At 40.5% G+C, this 15,305-nt stretch overlaps 1 protein-coding gene across 5 annotated transcripts in view; it reads right to left on the bottom strand.

Annotated features, from left to right (window-relative positions):
* LOC125461628 (sodium/potassium-transporting ATPase subunit beta-1-interacting protein 3-like) overlaps positions 1-15,305 on the bottom strand; it is a 193,583-nt gene that overhangs the window by 108,226 nt on the left and 70,052 nt on the right. For 4 of the 5 annotated variants that reach the window (XM_048550569.2, XM_048550568.2, XM_048550565.2 and 1 more), the window contains 2 exons: positions 12,419-12,556; positions 6,987-7,067 (listed from right to left, as the gene is read on the bottom strand). In XM_048550569.2, the coding sequence (XP_048406526.1) occupies positions 6,987-7,067; positions 12,419-12,424 (87 nt within the window). In that variant the 5' untranslated portion in view covers positions 12,425-12,556. The remainder of the gene's footprint in view (positions 1-6,986; positions 7,068-12,418; positions 12,557-15,305) is intronic. The other variant, XM_048550567.2, reaches the window with a different exon arrangement.

Below are 15,305 nucleotides of genomic sequence, written 5' to 3'. Positions count from 1 at the left end.
ATGGTCAATAGGTCTGCTTTGTAAAAATAAATTCTATTTTGAAATAATGCTAAGTGAATTACTAAGGCACCTCTTAAAATAGTTCGAGAAAACTACAACAAATCTGCATGCACAGAAATAATTCGGAACAGAATCTGTTCCATAATTTACATCAACAGATGAACATTTTTAAAATGGCATGTATGAACACATCTAAAATAATGTCAGAAAGGCTCTTCAACAGAAGGAACAATTTGTATCCACATGGCAGTTTGAATGTATTAAAACAGCCCAAGCACTTCACAGAAGTGTTATCAAACAAATTTGACATAAGGTCACATAGGGAAATATTCAGGGCAGGTAACCACTGGTTCATGCCAGCAAATACCAAAATGGCATCCAATTTTTAACTGCATCTGTTTTATTTCATTTTCTGCTGCCTTGTAAAATTTTGTGAAGAATCGTCACGTCACAGAAAGTAGAAACGGAAGTTAATCCAAGCAATGAGTCTGGGAGCCTACAAAATACCTGAGCAGTGTGCAAATGACTCTGCTATGAGCTGGGAGAAAGAAGTGAAGCGCAGTCACCATACATACGTGCAGTGAGCCAGGTGTCTCACTAAAAAGGGGAGCACAAGTAAATATTTACAGAGCAATAGAATGATCGCCAAATAGATCCATGATTATTTAAGGCTGGTGTTGGGCATCAGATATATTTAATACATTTTTGGACTGTGGCTTGAGCCTTGTACTGCAAAATTCTGAAGAAAATTGTTTAATCCGTCCCATCCTCAGTACTATTTCAGGAGTATTAATTTTGAAAAACTCACTCATGCTTCAGAGCCTCATCTAAATTAGGTGTTTCCTGAATTTTCAATTCTGACTATTTACTGGTCAAATTTTAATCATTTCCTAGAATGATTCAAACTGGTCTCCCACCTAACTTTAAAGAGCAACGATTAGCTAGCAATTTGAAATTAAGTTCATGTCGAGTGGGTGGGAGGACCAGGAACTGATACTTTCAAGCCAGCCTACAAAAATGGAGTAAAATATACTATGAAATATGATTAGGGATCACAGTACCCAGACACATCCAATTAGAAGCCATTTCCATGCTACCAATTCCATAACATGAAGAACTCAAGTGACTATTCCCAGCTTTGTAGATTTAAAAAGTTTATTAATATTAAAAGAGGTGGTAATTACCCAACTAATCTCCCAGACGAAACTTTCTGGTCTTCTATAGCACTCCACTTCTCAACTGCAAATCTGAAAAATGGTCCAAAGCCAATTCCATAGCATCTTAAGTAATTACCTCCAGCACAGGAGAAAATAACCCCCTCTATTTTGAAATACTGGATTGCAAGTTTGATTTTCAAAAAGGTTGCTTGCTTGAGATTTATTTGCCAATTTTGCGGACTCTTTGAAAAGGGCAGACCTGGAAAACAAAACCTGTGCCAAATTTTTCCAGTTCTATCCCCCAAATCCCCAATTCAAGAAATAAGAACAGAAATTCCTCAAAGATCATCTAGGAATTTATTATTAATGCAAATAAAGGCAAGTACATTAAACCCACCAAGGTTACCAAACACCAGTACTAGTTTAATTGCATCTAATAATTGCACAGCACAGTCACATGGACTCTCTGAACAGAACTGGAATTCAAGCTTGTGATCGATAAAATAGAAATACCTGCACCGATTTTTTTTTTTAAATGTAGTATTCCAGTACTACGCAGCAATGCCAATCCAAGCACTAGCTACGTACTGATTCAGTAAGCTGAAATTTGCCACATGCTATCAGGTGTATAACTTCACAGAGAAAACACTTACTCAGCTGTCTTACCTTCAGCAGAACAACACGTCATCACTCCTAGGTAGTTCTTTGTCTTATGACAGTGAAAGGCAAACCAAGGCAGGACTTACACAACAATGGTAGGGTCCTGGGGAGTGTTGCCAAAGAGGTTCAGCTGTGCACTGAGTACTGGAGTTGGCGCATCATGTTGCAGTTGTACTGAACATTGGTGAGGCCACTTTTAGAATACAGTGTTCAGTTCTGGTGTCCCTGCTATAGGAAAGATATTGTTAAACTCAAAAGGGCTCAGAAAAGATTTACAAGGATGTTGCCAGGTTTAGAGGGTTTGAGCTATAGGGAGAAGCTGAATAGGCTGGAGCTTTTTTTCCTTGTGTGCCAGAGGCTGAGAGATGACCTTTCAGAGGTTTATAAAATCATGAGGGACATGGATAGGGTGAATAGCTAAAGGTCTTTTCCCCAGCATACAGGAGTCCAAAATTAGAGGGCATAGGTTTAAGGTGAGAGGGGAAAGATTTAAAAGGGACCTAAGCAGCAACTATTTCACGCGGAGGCTGGTGCGTGTATGGAACGAGCTGCCAGAGGAGATGATGGAGGTGGGTACAATCACAACATTTAAAAGGCATATGGATGGGTACATGAATAGGAAGTGTTTGGCGGGATATGGGTCAAATGATGGCATATGAGACTAGGTCTTGATTGGGATGTCTGGTTGGCAAGGATGAGTTGGACCAAAGGCCCTATTTCCATGCTGTATAACTCTCTGACCTTAATAGAATTTGTGAAAAAGGAAGGTTTCCTCCCGCAGTCCAAAGATGGTTAGCACTGCAGCCTCACAGCGCCAGGGACCCAGGTTCGGTTCCAGCCTCGGGTAACTGCCTGTGTGGAGTTTGCACATTCTCCCTGTGTCTGCGTGGGTTTCCTCCAGGTGCTCCGGTTTCCTCCCACAGTCCAAAGATGTGCAGGCTAGGTGGTTCGGCCATGCTAAATTGCCAGTAGTGTTCAGGGGTGTGTGGGTTATAGGGGGTCTGGGTGGGATGCTGTAAGAGGCAGTGTGGACTTGTTGGGCCGAAGGGCCTGTTTCCACACTGTAGGGAATCTAATTTAATCTAATTTAATACAATATTGGTTTAAAGTCAAAGAAAGGATGCCAAAATACAGGATAAAAGCTAAGAGAACTGCAGATGTTGTAAATCAGGAACAAAACAGAAGATGCTGGAAAATCTCAGCATGTCTGGCAGCATCTGTGAAGGAAAAAATTAATGTTTTGGGTCATGTGACCCTTCCTTAGAACTGATGGTAGCTGAGAAAATGTTGGTTTGGTGTGTTGTAGAAAATAGAGAGAGGGATGGGGTAGGGAGTAAACAATAGGATAAAGGATAGAGCCCAAAGAGAAAGAAGAGCTGAGACAACAAGGTGTAGGGCTGGATGAACACAGGAGGCCAAGCAGCTTCACAGGAACAGGAAGGCTGACATTTTTGGCCTGGATGCTTCTTCATCCATTGTTCATCCAGCTCTACACCTTGTTATCTCAGATTCTCCAGCATCTGCAGTTCCTACTATCTCCAAAAAAGAGGAGCTGTTGGATAGACGAAGGAGTTGATAATGATCTGGCTGGGAGGGTGAGTACCTGTTAATGGGGATTATTAGTGACTGACAATAGTGTGTAATGGCAGGTTATGTGATAACAAGGCTTGGTGTGTGGGGTTGGAGGCTGGGACATGGAAGAGTTTAGGCCCTAAAATTATTGAGCTCGATATTGAGCCCGGACGGCTGCAGGGTCCCCATCCCCCACAAAAAAAAGGTGTTGTTCTCCCAGTTTGTGCTGAGCTTCACTGGAACACTGGAGCAAGCCTGAGACAGAGATGTTGGCCAGGCAACAGGGTGGTGTTTTAAAGTTGCAGGCAACTGGAAGCTCAGGGTCTTTTTGCGAGCAGAACATAGGCGTTCTGCAAAGCGGTCTCCCAGTCTACACTTCATTCTCCGCATGTAAAGGAGACCGCATTGTGACCAGTGGAGAGAGGAGACTAGATTGTGTGAAATGCAGGTAAAGTGCCACTTCACCTGGAAGGTATGTTCGGTGCCTTGGATACTGGGGAGGGAGGAGGTAAATGGGCAGGTATTGCAGTTTCCCCTGCCCTCACTTTCACCTGGTCCATCTCACTCCTCCCTTCCCTTCCTCAACATCTCTGTTTCCATCTCTGGGGATAGACTGGCCACTAATATCCACTATAAACCCACTGATTCCCACAGTTACCTGGACTATACATCCTCACACCTTGCTTCATGTAAAGAATCCATCCCATTCTCTCAGTTCCTCTGTCTCTGTTGCATATGTTCAGATGAGGCCAACTTCAACAAGGGAGCCTCCGAAATGTCCACCTTCTTCCTCAGCGGAGGATTCCCTAGCACTGTTGTCGACAAGGCCCTCAACCAGGTCCAACCCATCTCCCACATTTCTGCCCTTACCGCCCCCTTCCCTCCCGCAGCAACGATAGGACTCCCCTTGTCCTTACCTACCATCTCACCAGCATCCACATCCAGACAATCATCAGACACCATTTCTGGTACCTCCAGTGAGATGCCACCCCAAAGACACATGTTCCCCTCTCCTTCCTTGTCTGCCTTCTGAAGGGACTGTACCCTCCAGGCAACCCTAGCCCACTCTTCCTCCACCCCCACACACTTCACATAGCCCCATGGAACCTTCCCCTGCAAACGATGAAGGTGCAAGACATGCCAATTTACCTCCACCCTCCCCAGTATCCAAGGGCCCAAACGTAGCTCCCAGATGAAGCAATACTTCCCCAGAATCTAGGCTACTACGATCAATGCTCACAATGTGGTCTCCTCTACATCAGTAATCTATTTGAAAAGGGATCTTTATTCACCAGCCATTGTGCACAGAGAATCTGAAACCTCAGAAGTATGAAGACTAACAAGGGTTCTTTCAATAATGGAGACCATCCACATATATCTGTCAGGATAGATGCTTTGCCAGAGCTGCCAGTATTAACCCACCCAGTAAAAATTTTTCTGTTGCTTTAACATCACAGAGCTTGTATCTTTACATTGGATGCTTTCTATCATTTATATTCAGAAATCTTTGTAGCATAGGATTACCACACTGATGGCACTGACATTTTCTGATAATAAGAATTGAATATCCCCATCTTTGCATATTGTGTTACTTTTACTTAACATATAATTAAACTTCAGTTTCATCTTTTCATTCGCATTAATAGAAGGTTCGCATCCAATTAACTAAAAGAAGCATTTGGGTGAAAGACTAAACTGGTAATTTTATGAATTAATGCTCTCAGCATGAAGTTACCCAGTGAGAGTAGATATTGGGGTCAGAAATTCAGAGCATATAATTTTTCTTTCTAATAATCAGAAGATTATGGCAAGTGACATCCACGTTTATGATGCGTTTTATAAGTGGATATAATTACATAGTACAAACCCCAGATCATAAAATCACCTCTTTGCTGTTAATCTGGACCAACACGTTACACATTAAATTACTTGATAATTGTTCTATTGCTCAAGCATATTTTATCACTAAACAAGAAGGGTACACTATACCTACCTATACTAGCATTTTATTATCAGACTGTAGCTATGTTGGAACAGAAACAGCAAACCAAAACATGCTATTAGCAGAGTACACTGTCTTGTAAATTGGTACAAAGTAGTAAATATGGAGCTTCTCTACTCAGCAAAGGATATCCAACTGAAAACAAATTAATCTGTTCATGGGCGAACTTACAGCAGAAGATGTGGGACAGATTACACGTTCACCTTTCTAGTACCAACTTGCGGCTGGGCTACAAAAATAATGGTTATAACATTATGTGGACTTGAATCAAATGCAAAGTGCTTCCTTCTCCATGTCAAATAATGAGGAATTACACAGGACAATATAAATAGAGGAGGTCAAAGAAAATCCTTAAAATTGATGCTTTCTTTTCAAGGTGACTGGTTGGAAAATGGAACACTTCGTTCTGAATATTATTCCGGCATCAAGAATGGTGAGCATGACCAGATGGTCTGCTCTATCTTAAGAATCTATCCTATTTCTTCCATGTCTATGACATTTTGATCTGACATTATGATCAATGACAACTTTGGGACTGTTTTGAACAGCTGTCCCAGTACTCTAACTCATTTTAGATGCAAGCTAAAAAGAGATAGAGAAGACTTGCATCATCTATTTCTGGACTGAATTTGAAATCAGATTTCAAATGCAAAGGACAGACCTGAATTCACCAGCAATTACTAGTAATCCTCTAGCATAAAAATTCTGGTGACATCCATCATACTTCAATAGCATTTGATACATGGAAAAAATAAACACAACGTCAATAATTTCTAGCTGGATTTTCAGAGACAGGAAATAGAATTTCATAAGCATTGCCTAATTCACAAGCTTTTCCTCACCGAGGATCAACAAAGCTCTAATCAATGTCAACATATACTTAATTTTCTTCCAAGTTATTTATGAGTATACAATATTATGAAGAATATCATTTATCTTTCCATTATAGCAGAGGATACATAATAAACTTGATTTCTAACTAATTTTGGTTACTTCCTCTATTCAGGAGCTAACAATAAAACAGGTTATTTATTCAATATACTCAAGTATCAGTTTGAATAATCATCAGGTTAGATTTAATACGTAGTGAAAACTTCCATCTACTTTGTCTTCACATGTCACTTTAAGATACCTTTACCAATCTCATATTAGCTGCATTCAAAGGCTTGGTAGAACAGAGAATCAGCACTATATTGTGTTCACCCAGCGTCTTCTTTAAACAAAGCTCTCCACTGGGATAGTAGGATAACTGAATGCATATTTTAATCCATGTTTCTAAGAGCAGCAGTCTTGCATTAGCCCATTTCAATTTCAGAAAAAAGCCGCACTGGTATTTCATCAAATAAGTGAAATCATCCAACATTCAAGCTGCAGAAACAAATCTACTAATATCTAAGATTGCTTAAGGTCGGTTTGTGGTAGATTCAAACCCAAGCCTAATGGTGCAAGGACCGTATGTTGGTGCCAATCTACTATATTACTCAAAAATTTTACATTTAAGTTTACCACAAATGACGCCACAAACCGCTCACAAAATTTATTCATGAACTACAATCTTCAAATACTTCCAGCCTAGAATTAAGTAAGCAACCTACCTTTGAAAGGCCTCCTACTTCCAAATAAAAACAGATGATGAATACATTCCAGGTAACCCACAGTGCTGTCCAGACTGCATACTGGAGAAATAAAAGCACAAAGTTTGGCATTATGTTCACACACAGAATTATGAATGAACATCACTAAGCAAATTGTTGAACGGCATTTACGGGTATGAAAATAATGAATATTCAATTGTACTCAAGTGCACAGAGATCCTATGTGATCTTAAAGATACCATGATTGCAATGTTAGTACTGCAATGTTGCGTCAGATAAAAGTTAACATTGTTCAAATGGAATTACATCAGTTGAAAATTCAATTTTAAATTCTCTTTTGCTTTTTTCTTTTATGGACTTGGGCCTCTGCAGCAATTTATTGTTCATAATTAATCAAACAGCATAGATTGCCAGGAAACTTCAGAGGGCAGCTAACAGTCAACAACGTTTCTGTTGGTCTGGAGTCACATGAAGGCCAGGCAACTGAGGATGACAGATTTTCCTTCATGAAAGAACAGTACTGAACCACAATGGTTCAATGGTTACCTTCAGAATTCTTAAAACCACACCTATTAATTGAATTCAAATTTCACCATCTGCCACAACAGGGTTTAAACGATGAACCAAAGAATTAGCCTGGGTCTGTGGATCATAAATCCAACAATAATATCACTGGATCACCCTCCTTGCAAGTTATGCACTGTTATGGAAGGCATCCCTTTCAATCATTATAAGCAGGATGCTTGCACTTTTATATTTTCATCAACAAAAGCAGCCAAAAATAGACTTTAATTCCAAATGTTCATCATATCATTCAATGATTTATAACAGTATTGCTTTTCTAGTTTCAAGATGAGATACACTGCTCATTATAATAAATGCTGGTATGTTCTTTTTCTGTTGCATAATTTGTAAACTTTCTTTATACTTGATCATTGTGTCAGGAAAATTGCACAAATTTCTCATTGTGCAATGAAACTAATTTCATTGGTTAGAAATGGTGATCAGTAGCGTTCTGGCCCTTACTGTGGCAATTTTGGCAAAAGCCTGCGGTTTAAAAACACAGTCAAAATCAATTTGTTTTCAACATTCCTATTGGCACAAAAACAGCTATTCTGAAGATTGGAGTGGATGCTGGAGAATTGCACCCCTAAATCTGAAAACTTAAAAATAGCATTTTTATGGTTGATAATAAAGTTTCATGCTGATCTTAAAAACTTCATAAAATGAATTTAAAGTTTTGAATCTCAGCAAAACGTAAAAAAAAATGCAATTTCTTTCTGCATAAATGGATGTTGAAAATAAAATTAAATTGAAATAAAAAAAATGATAACTCAGGTTTGTGGAAGAAGATAAGAACCAGGGTAACACATTCTTATAGTGCCTTTCATATTGCCAGGAGAGTTTAAGCATTTCACAATCAAGGAACTACTTTTGAAGTATAGTTATTGTTACTTCTTAGCAAACATGAAGGTCCAAACACGTTGAAAAATCCCATAAAAGCCATATAAATAGACAAATAGCTAATTTCTTTCAATGGTTTCAGTTTGCAATTGTTGTGGCCTGAGTCACTGGGAAAACTTCCTTCTCTTCTTCACAGAAGCCTATTAAGGGATTTTACATCCAGAGCTAGAGGAAAAACCTAAGGACATGGAGGTGCTCCTCACCCTCATTCAACACTCCTCCAATCCTTTACAATTCAAACACTTTGTAAAATACACCAAGAAATATGATGGCAGAACACTTGCACTAATAATAAAACAAAACATATCACAATGTGCTAGGTATAGGCAGACCTGATCCACAGCTCAGATGCTATGTTTTCTGTGTGTTTGTGAGTTTTACCAGGGTGTCCAAGTTTCACTGAAGCCCTGGGGCACAAGATTTGTAGACCAGAGCATTAATCATTTTCAATTTCCCTAACCTCCCCACGAAATACAGTGCTGTGGGTCAGACCAGATCCCCTCAGAATAGTTTAAGGTAGCCTAAACCCTAACTTCTTCTTACTTTAAAGGTGTATGTGAAGTACCAGTTGCAATGCATCTGGTCATACTACTCAACGTTAAGTAAAACACAATTTACTTAAGCAGTATAGTTTAAATACACACAAAAGAAAGAGACATTTAGAATAACACATTACTGAAAACTTAACTGAATATTAGATACAGTACCCATTACTAATTAAATGTTCCTATATAGTAACGTCCCATAAACACACACCTTGGCAAAAAGGTAAATTCAGACACGGATTGTTATGTGCAGTTTCCTACTCCAGGAGGGAAGAACATGAAGAGATCTATCAGAGAAAGTTACAGTTAGGAATCATTTACTGAAGCTGGCCACCCCTCTGGGATTGATACAGCTAAAAACACTAAAAAGCCTGATTTGGGAGAACTGGACACTTCCCTTCCTTTGTTACATCAATTTAAAAACAAACCCTAAGGTGCTCTTAAACTATTGGCTTAGGCCGACTCCAGTAGACAGATCTGCCTTACAACCTCTCTTCAAAAAACCCAGAACAAAATAACCCTTTTTAAAGTGACAGCATGGTCACAGCAATTAACAAAAGGGCACACTGTTATTAAATCCAGTGGAACAGCAGGTAAGGATTTGTGTGTCCACAATTTCCTGGGTTGCATCCCTATTGGGTGAAGCAGTATGCTCAGAGTTCATTCTCATATCAGAGGTTAGAGGTGTTCAGATTTGAGAAATTCACCTTGACTTGGAGAGAATAAACTTGCATGTTAATTCACAATTCCACAAAACTACATAGTGTTGCACATAATCTTCTCAGATCAACCAGTCCATAACTGCATTTGCACTCCACTTGAGCCTCCTCCCACCTTTCCTGATCTAACTGTGTAAGCATAATAATCCTCTAATTCCGTATCCTCGTATCTTTACCTATTCTCCAGTTAAATTATATTTGGTTCCACTACTCCCAGTTGTAAGGAGTCCCATGCACTCACCACTCTCTTGACAAAGAAGTTGCTCTTATATTCCTGTTGCAGCGTCTAAAGAAGGGTCATTGGACCCAAAACGTTAATTTTGATTTCTCTCCACAGCTGCTGCCTCACTCCTTCAGGTTTTCCAGCAATTTCTGTTTTTGTTTCAGGTTTCCAGCATCCACAGTTCTTTTGTCTTGTTTTTGCAGAAATGTGACCTAGTGCTGATGTAGCTACCGGCAGATTTTGGGAATTTCCTCCCAGTCACACCACCAAACCGATCTCCACAAAACCAGAATGTTAGGCCCATGAATGGTTGTAAAAATGCAGATTGCAGAGTTTAGGAGACAGGAAGTTCACTGCAATAGTGATTCATTTACTAATGCTTTCCAACCACTTCTCACTCCCCATTCAACAGGAATATGGTCCAGGAAAAGTGTCTAGCCTATTTAAATCATTTAACTGCTGCTCTGCACTGTCTCTGATGCACCACTACTCAGCCCCACTGATGGGTAGTAGACTGCATCTAAAAACAGCAATCCCAAGATTAAGGCAGAATGGGAATTTTCTCAAAAAGCTTATGTAACTCACTAAAACACCGGACAACACATCACTAGAGATCACTTGGCATTTTATTTCCTGCATTTCCCTCTTGCTCCACTGGTTTATAAGCATGTAAGGATATTAGATATGGTTGTCCACCATTTGTGCTGGCCTTTTCACCACTTCAATGGTCTGAGATTTGCAGAGTGGATATGTCATGTTTAGGTGCTGATTTGGAATGTGAAAGACAATGTTGGAGGGAAGCAGGCATAGAGTGCTAGAAAAGACAGAAAAACAGAAAAAAGAAAGGGAAATGGGAAGGGAGTGACAGAATTGTGACGAGATGGAAAGAGAATATGGGGTCAATAGGAGGAAGAGTTGGCAATGGGAAGTAGCAAAGGGAAGATTTCTGCGAGTCTTGAAATGTGGCAATAATAATGGTAGAAGAATGTGTGTAGTATGCAACATAATAGAATAGGTAACCCTTCCAGCATATATAGAATACCATAGAGGAACCTTTGTTGTTGAGAGCAGTATTTTGGAGTTTCAAAGCACTGAGAAGATGGGGAGGGGTTAACAGAAATGGGAGTTATGGAAAATCTAATCATGACTGACAATTGAGTTGGCATTAATGACCTTCTAATATATTATGAGAGGTTCGTGTTTTTTAGGACTGGTTCCTCAGTGCCTCTGAAAGAGGTGAGGGAGATGAATAAATTATAAGAGCACTGGAAGTGGTAGCAGAATGGATTTAAAAACCTTTGAAAAATGCCACGGTAGCATTATAGCTATGTTATCAAGCTAGTAATCCAGTAACATAGACTAAACACCAGGCAGAACACATCAAATTCCACTACGGCAGCTGGAGGGTTTGATATTAATTCACAAAATCACTGAATTGTTACAGCATAGAGGAGACTATTTGACCCAACATGCCTACACCAGTTCTATTACCTATTACCAAAGTGCTGACTTTTCCCCATATCACTGCACACCATTACTATGCAAATAATCATCCAATGCCCCTTTTGAATGCCTCATTTGCACTGCTTCCACCACAGTTCCAGGCAATGCATTCCATACTTGCTGTGTGAAAATGTTTTTGGTCACATCCTTCTTGTTTATTTTGCACATCACTTTACATCTATGCCCTCTCAATCTTTTGTTTTCTTTTATGAGTAGGAACTGCTTCTTCCCGTGTAACCTATCCAGTCTGTTCATGATTTTGAAAACCTTCGTCAAATCTCCTCTTAGCCTTCTTCTCTCCATAGAGAACTATCCAAACTTCCTCAATTGATCCTCATGCTCATACAAGTTACTCATTTCTGGAACCATTTTTGTCAATTGTTTTTGCATTCTCTCCAATTCCTTAGTATTTTTCCCATAATGTGGTACCCACAGCTGTACACAATACTCCAACTGAGGCCTAACAAGTGTAACTTTTCCATAGAAAGCAAATATCTGTATTGATGGTCATAAAACCATAAAGTTGTCATAAATTGTCATTAATTATTGGCACGGAGGAAAGAGGTACAAAAAGTGGAAGAAAAACAGATGTTGCTGGAAAAGATCAGCAGGTCTGGCAGCATCTGTGAAGCAAAAAATCAGAGTTAACGTTTCGGGTCAGGTGACCATTCCACATAAGAAGTGAAAGCTTATTCCTGAAGGCACACATCAGGATCCAAATGCACAAAATTTCCAACCATTATAAGTTATAAGAAACACACTACCTGCATACCAGTATGCTTTTTCAAAAGACAAAGCATTCTGTTGGATTGGAAGTGTTGAAGATGGTGATTCTGCAGTAGGAATTCCAAATTAAGTTTATGAATAAAAAATTTAATCCCTAGAACACCACACTGGGATTAAACACGTTATTGTCCAGTATAACAATGGCTAGTTAGAGTTCAAATGATCATGAAAATTTGCAAGTTCTTTACTTACCACCATAATGTACCGAGGTCTGTACTGAATTGTACCAAAAAGGCCAAGTATGACAACAATGATGTGCAAGAAGTTTGCTAGAATGGGGGCCCACTGATAACCCAAGAAATCAAAGATCTGTCTCTCCAAAGCAGCAAGCTTAAAGGGAAATGAAAGAACAAAAATGAGTCAATCATATCAACCACTCTTTACAAAAAAAAGTAAGAATTGGGTCAATGTTATACAATACCACATCTCTCAAAAAAAACTGTCCCAGAATGCTTTACATACAACACTATACCATGCAGCAAACTGATTAGTCACATACGGATGGTTGAAAGACAAAATTAAGATTTTGAACTCTGCTTTACGAAATTTTACACATGTTCATCAAATTGGCCTTTAATATTTGGTGACACATTTGCAAGTACATTTAATCCACAATAAACAATTACAGAGTTACATTATGGGTTTGAGTCATCTGAAGTGAAAATATAGAAGTGCACCTCTGTGATACCATTCCAAATCACACCGTAAATAAGAAACAAAAACAGAAGTTGCAAGGAAAGCCCAACAGTGCTGGCAGGATCTGTAAACAGAAATCAGAGTTAACATTTCAGGTCCGGTGACACTTCTTCAGAACTGATGGTGGAGCGGAAAATGTAAGCTTTTATGCAGAATACAGGGTGGGTGAGACTGGTCAGTTGTAAACAATAGATAAGGATACAGCCCAAAAGAAAGAACGGAACAGTTGGGCAGACAAGAGAGTGGATAACGATCTGGCTAAGGGGGTAAACAGCTGTTAATGGGGATTGTTAGTGACTAAAAAGTAATGGCAGAGAATTTGATAACAGGAACTGGTGTGTGGGATAGGGGGCCGGGACATTGGACAGTTTAGGCCCTAAAATTATTTAACTCGAGATTGAGCCCAGAAGGCTGCAAAGTCCCCAAGCGGAAAATTAGGTGTTTTTCCAGCTTGTACTGAGCTTTGCTAGAACACTGCAGTAAGCCTGAGACTGAGATGCTGGACAGGGAACAGGGTTGTGTGTTAAAGTGGCAGGTCACAGGTTGCTTACGGTCTTTCTTCTGCCCAAAACATAAATGTTTTGTGAATTGGTCACCTTCATTTTCCGAATGTAGAGGAGACCACATTGTGAGCAGCGGATGCCGTAAACTAGATTGTGGGAAGTGCAGGAAAGTGCTGCTTCCCCTCGAAGGTATGTTTGGGCATCTGGATACTGAGGTCATATTTTGGTAGCTGTTGCACCTTCACTAGTTGCAGCAGAAGGTGCCACGGAGTTGTGGGTATGTATTGGGAGTAAAGGACCAGGTGTCCCGGAAGGAATGGTCCCTGTGGAAGTTGGACAAAGGGAACGCAGGGGGTTATGTGTCTGGTGATGGCATCTTGCCAGAGATGGCAGAAATGGCATCTGATGATCTTCTGGATGTGGATGCTGGTAAGGATCGGGGAACCCTATCACTGTTATGGGAGGAAAGGGGGGGAAGTGCAGGAGATGGGTCAGGCCTGCTTGAGGGCCTTGTCAACAACAGTGCTGGGAAATCCTCAGTTGAGGAAGAAGGTGGACATTTCAGAGACTCCCTAGTCAAAGTTGGCCTCATCTGAACATATGCGATGGCAGAACTGGGAGAATTGGATGGAGCCTTTACAGGAAGCAGGGTGCGAAGATATGTAGTTCAGGTAGTTGTGTAAGTTGATGGCTTTATAGTGGATATTAGTGGCCTGTCTTTACCCAGAAATGGAAAGAGATGTGGAGGAAGGGAAGGGAGGAGTCAGAGATAGAACAGGTAAAAGTGAGGGCTGATGGAAATTGGAAGCAAAAATCGAGTAACATTTCCAAATCCGGACAAGAGAGGGAAGTAGCACCAATAATATCATTGATATATTGGAGAAAGAGCTGTGGGTGGGGCTGGAAAGGGACTGGAACAAGGAATGTTCCATGCTCCCATGAAGAGACAGGTATAACTAGGGCCCATGAGGTTACCTATGGGTACCCCTCCTATCTGAAGAAACTGAGAGGAGTTAAAAGAGAAATCATTGATGGTGAAGACGAGCTCAGCCAAATGCAGGACGGTGGTGACAGTTCAGGCCTTTCCTCCGGGAAGAAGCAGAGAGCCCTGTGACCATGCTGCTGGGGGATGAATTTGTAAAGGGATTGCATGTCCACAGTAAAGAGGAGGCAGCTGGACCCTGCAAACTGGAAATTCCAAATCTGGTGTAAAGGATCAGAGGAATCACAGATGTATATGGGCAGTCACTGGGTCAGGGAAGAAAAGTCTGACTCAAGGTAGGAAAAGATGAGTTCTGTGTGGCAGGAGCAGGCGGAATTTATGGGTCTACCCTGGTAGAACTGTCTGTGGATTTCCTGAAGGAGGTAGTAGCGAGCTGTGTGAGGCCAGAGGGATTAAAGGCTTGGAGTCAATGAAGAGAGTAGATCACCAGATGAACTGAGGTCGGTGGCCATGGTGGATACTATGGCCTGATCTGCCATGGTGGGGTTATGGTCCAGGGGAAGATAGGAAGTAGTATCTGAGAGCTGGGGCTCAGCTTCTGCAATGTCGAGGTCAGAAAGCCAGACTTCAACAGCACTATTCTTATCGGCAGGCTTAATAACAAAATCAGAGTTGGATCTAAGCACAGAAATGCTGACCTTTCTGTTTTCAGCAAAGATCTCGGCTTTATCTCACACTTTAATGAATTTTGGGTACGGCATAAAGTCGAAATCTTCTTTTGTCATCTTCACCTTTGTGCCCATTTCTTTGGATACGAGTCTTCTCCCCAACCCACAGACCCCTTTGCCCAGTTTCAACACTCTCCCTCCACCTGGACTCTCCCCCCCACCTCCGGCCTTTTACATGCACCCGATCTGTTCATCAAGATCTATCAACA

The sequence above is a fragment of the Stegostoma tigrinum genome, chromosome 19 (assembly GCF_030684315.1).
Source record: "Stegostoma tigrinum isolate sSteTig4 chromosome 19, sSteTig4.hap1, whole genome shotgun sequence".
NCBI classification, from domain to species: Eukaryota; Metazoa; Chordata; class Chondrichthyes; order Orectolobiformes; family Stegostomatidae; genus Stegostoma; species Stegostoma tigrinum.
This window is presented reverse-complemented; position numbering and strand designations above follow the sequence as displayed.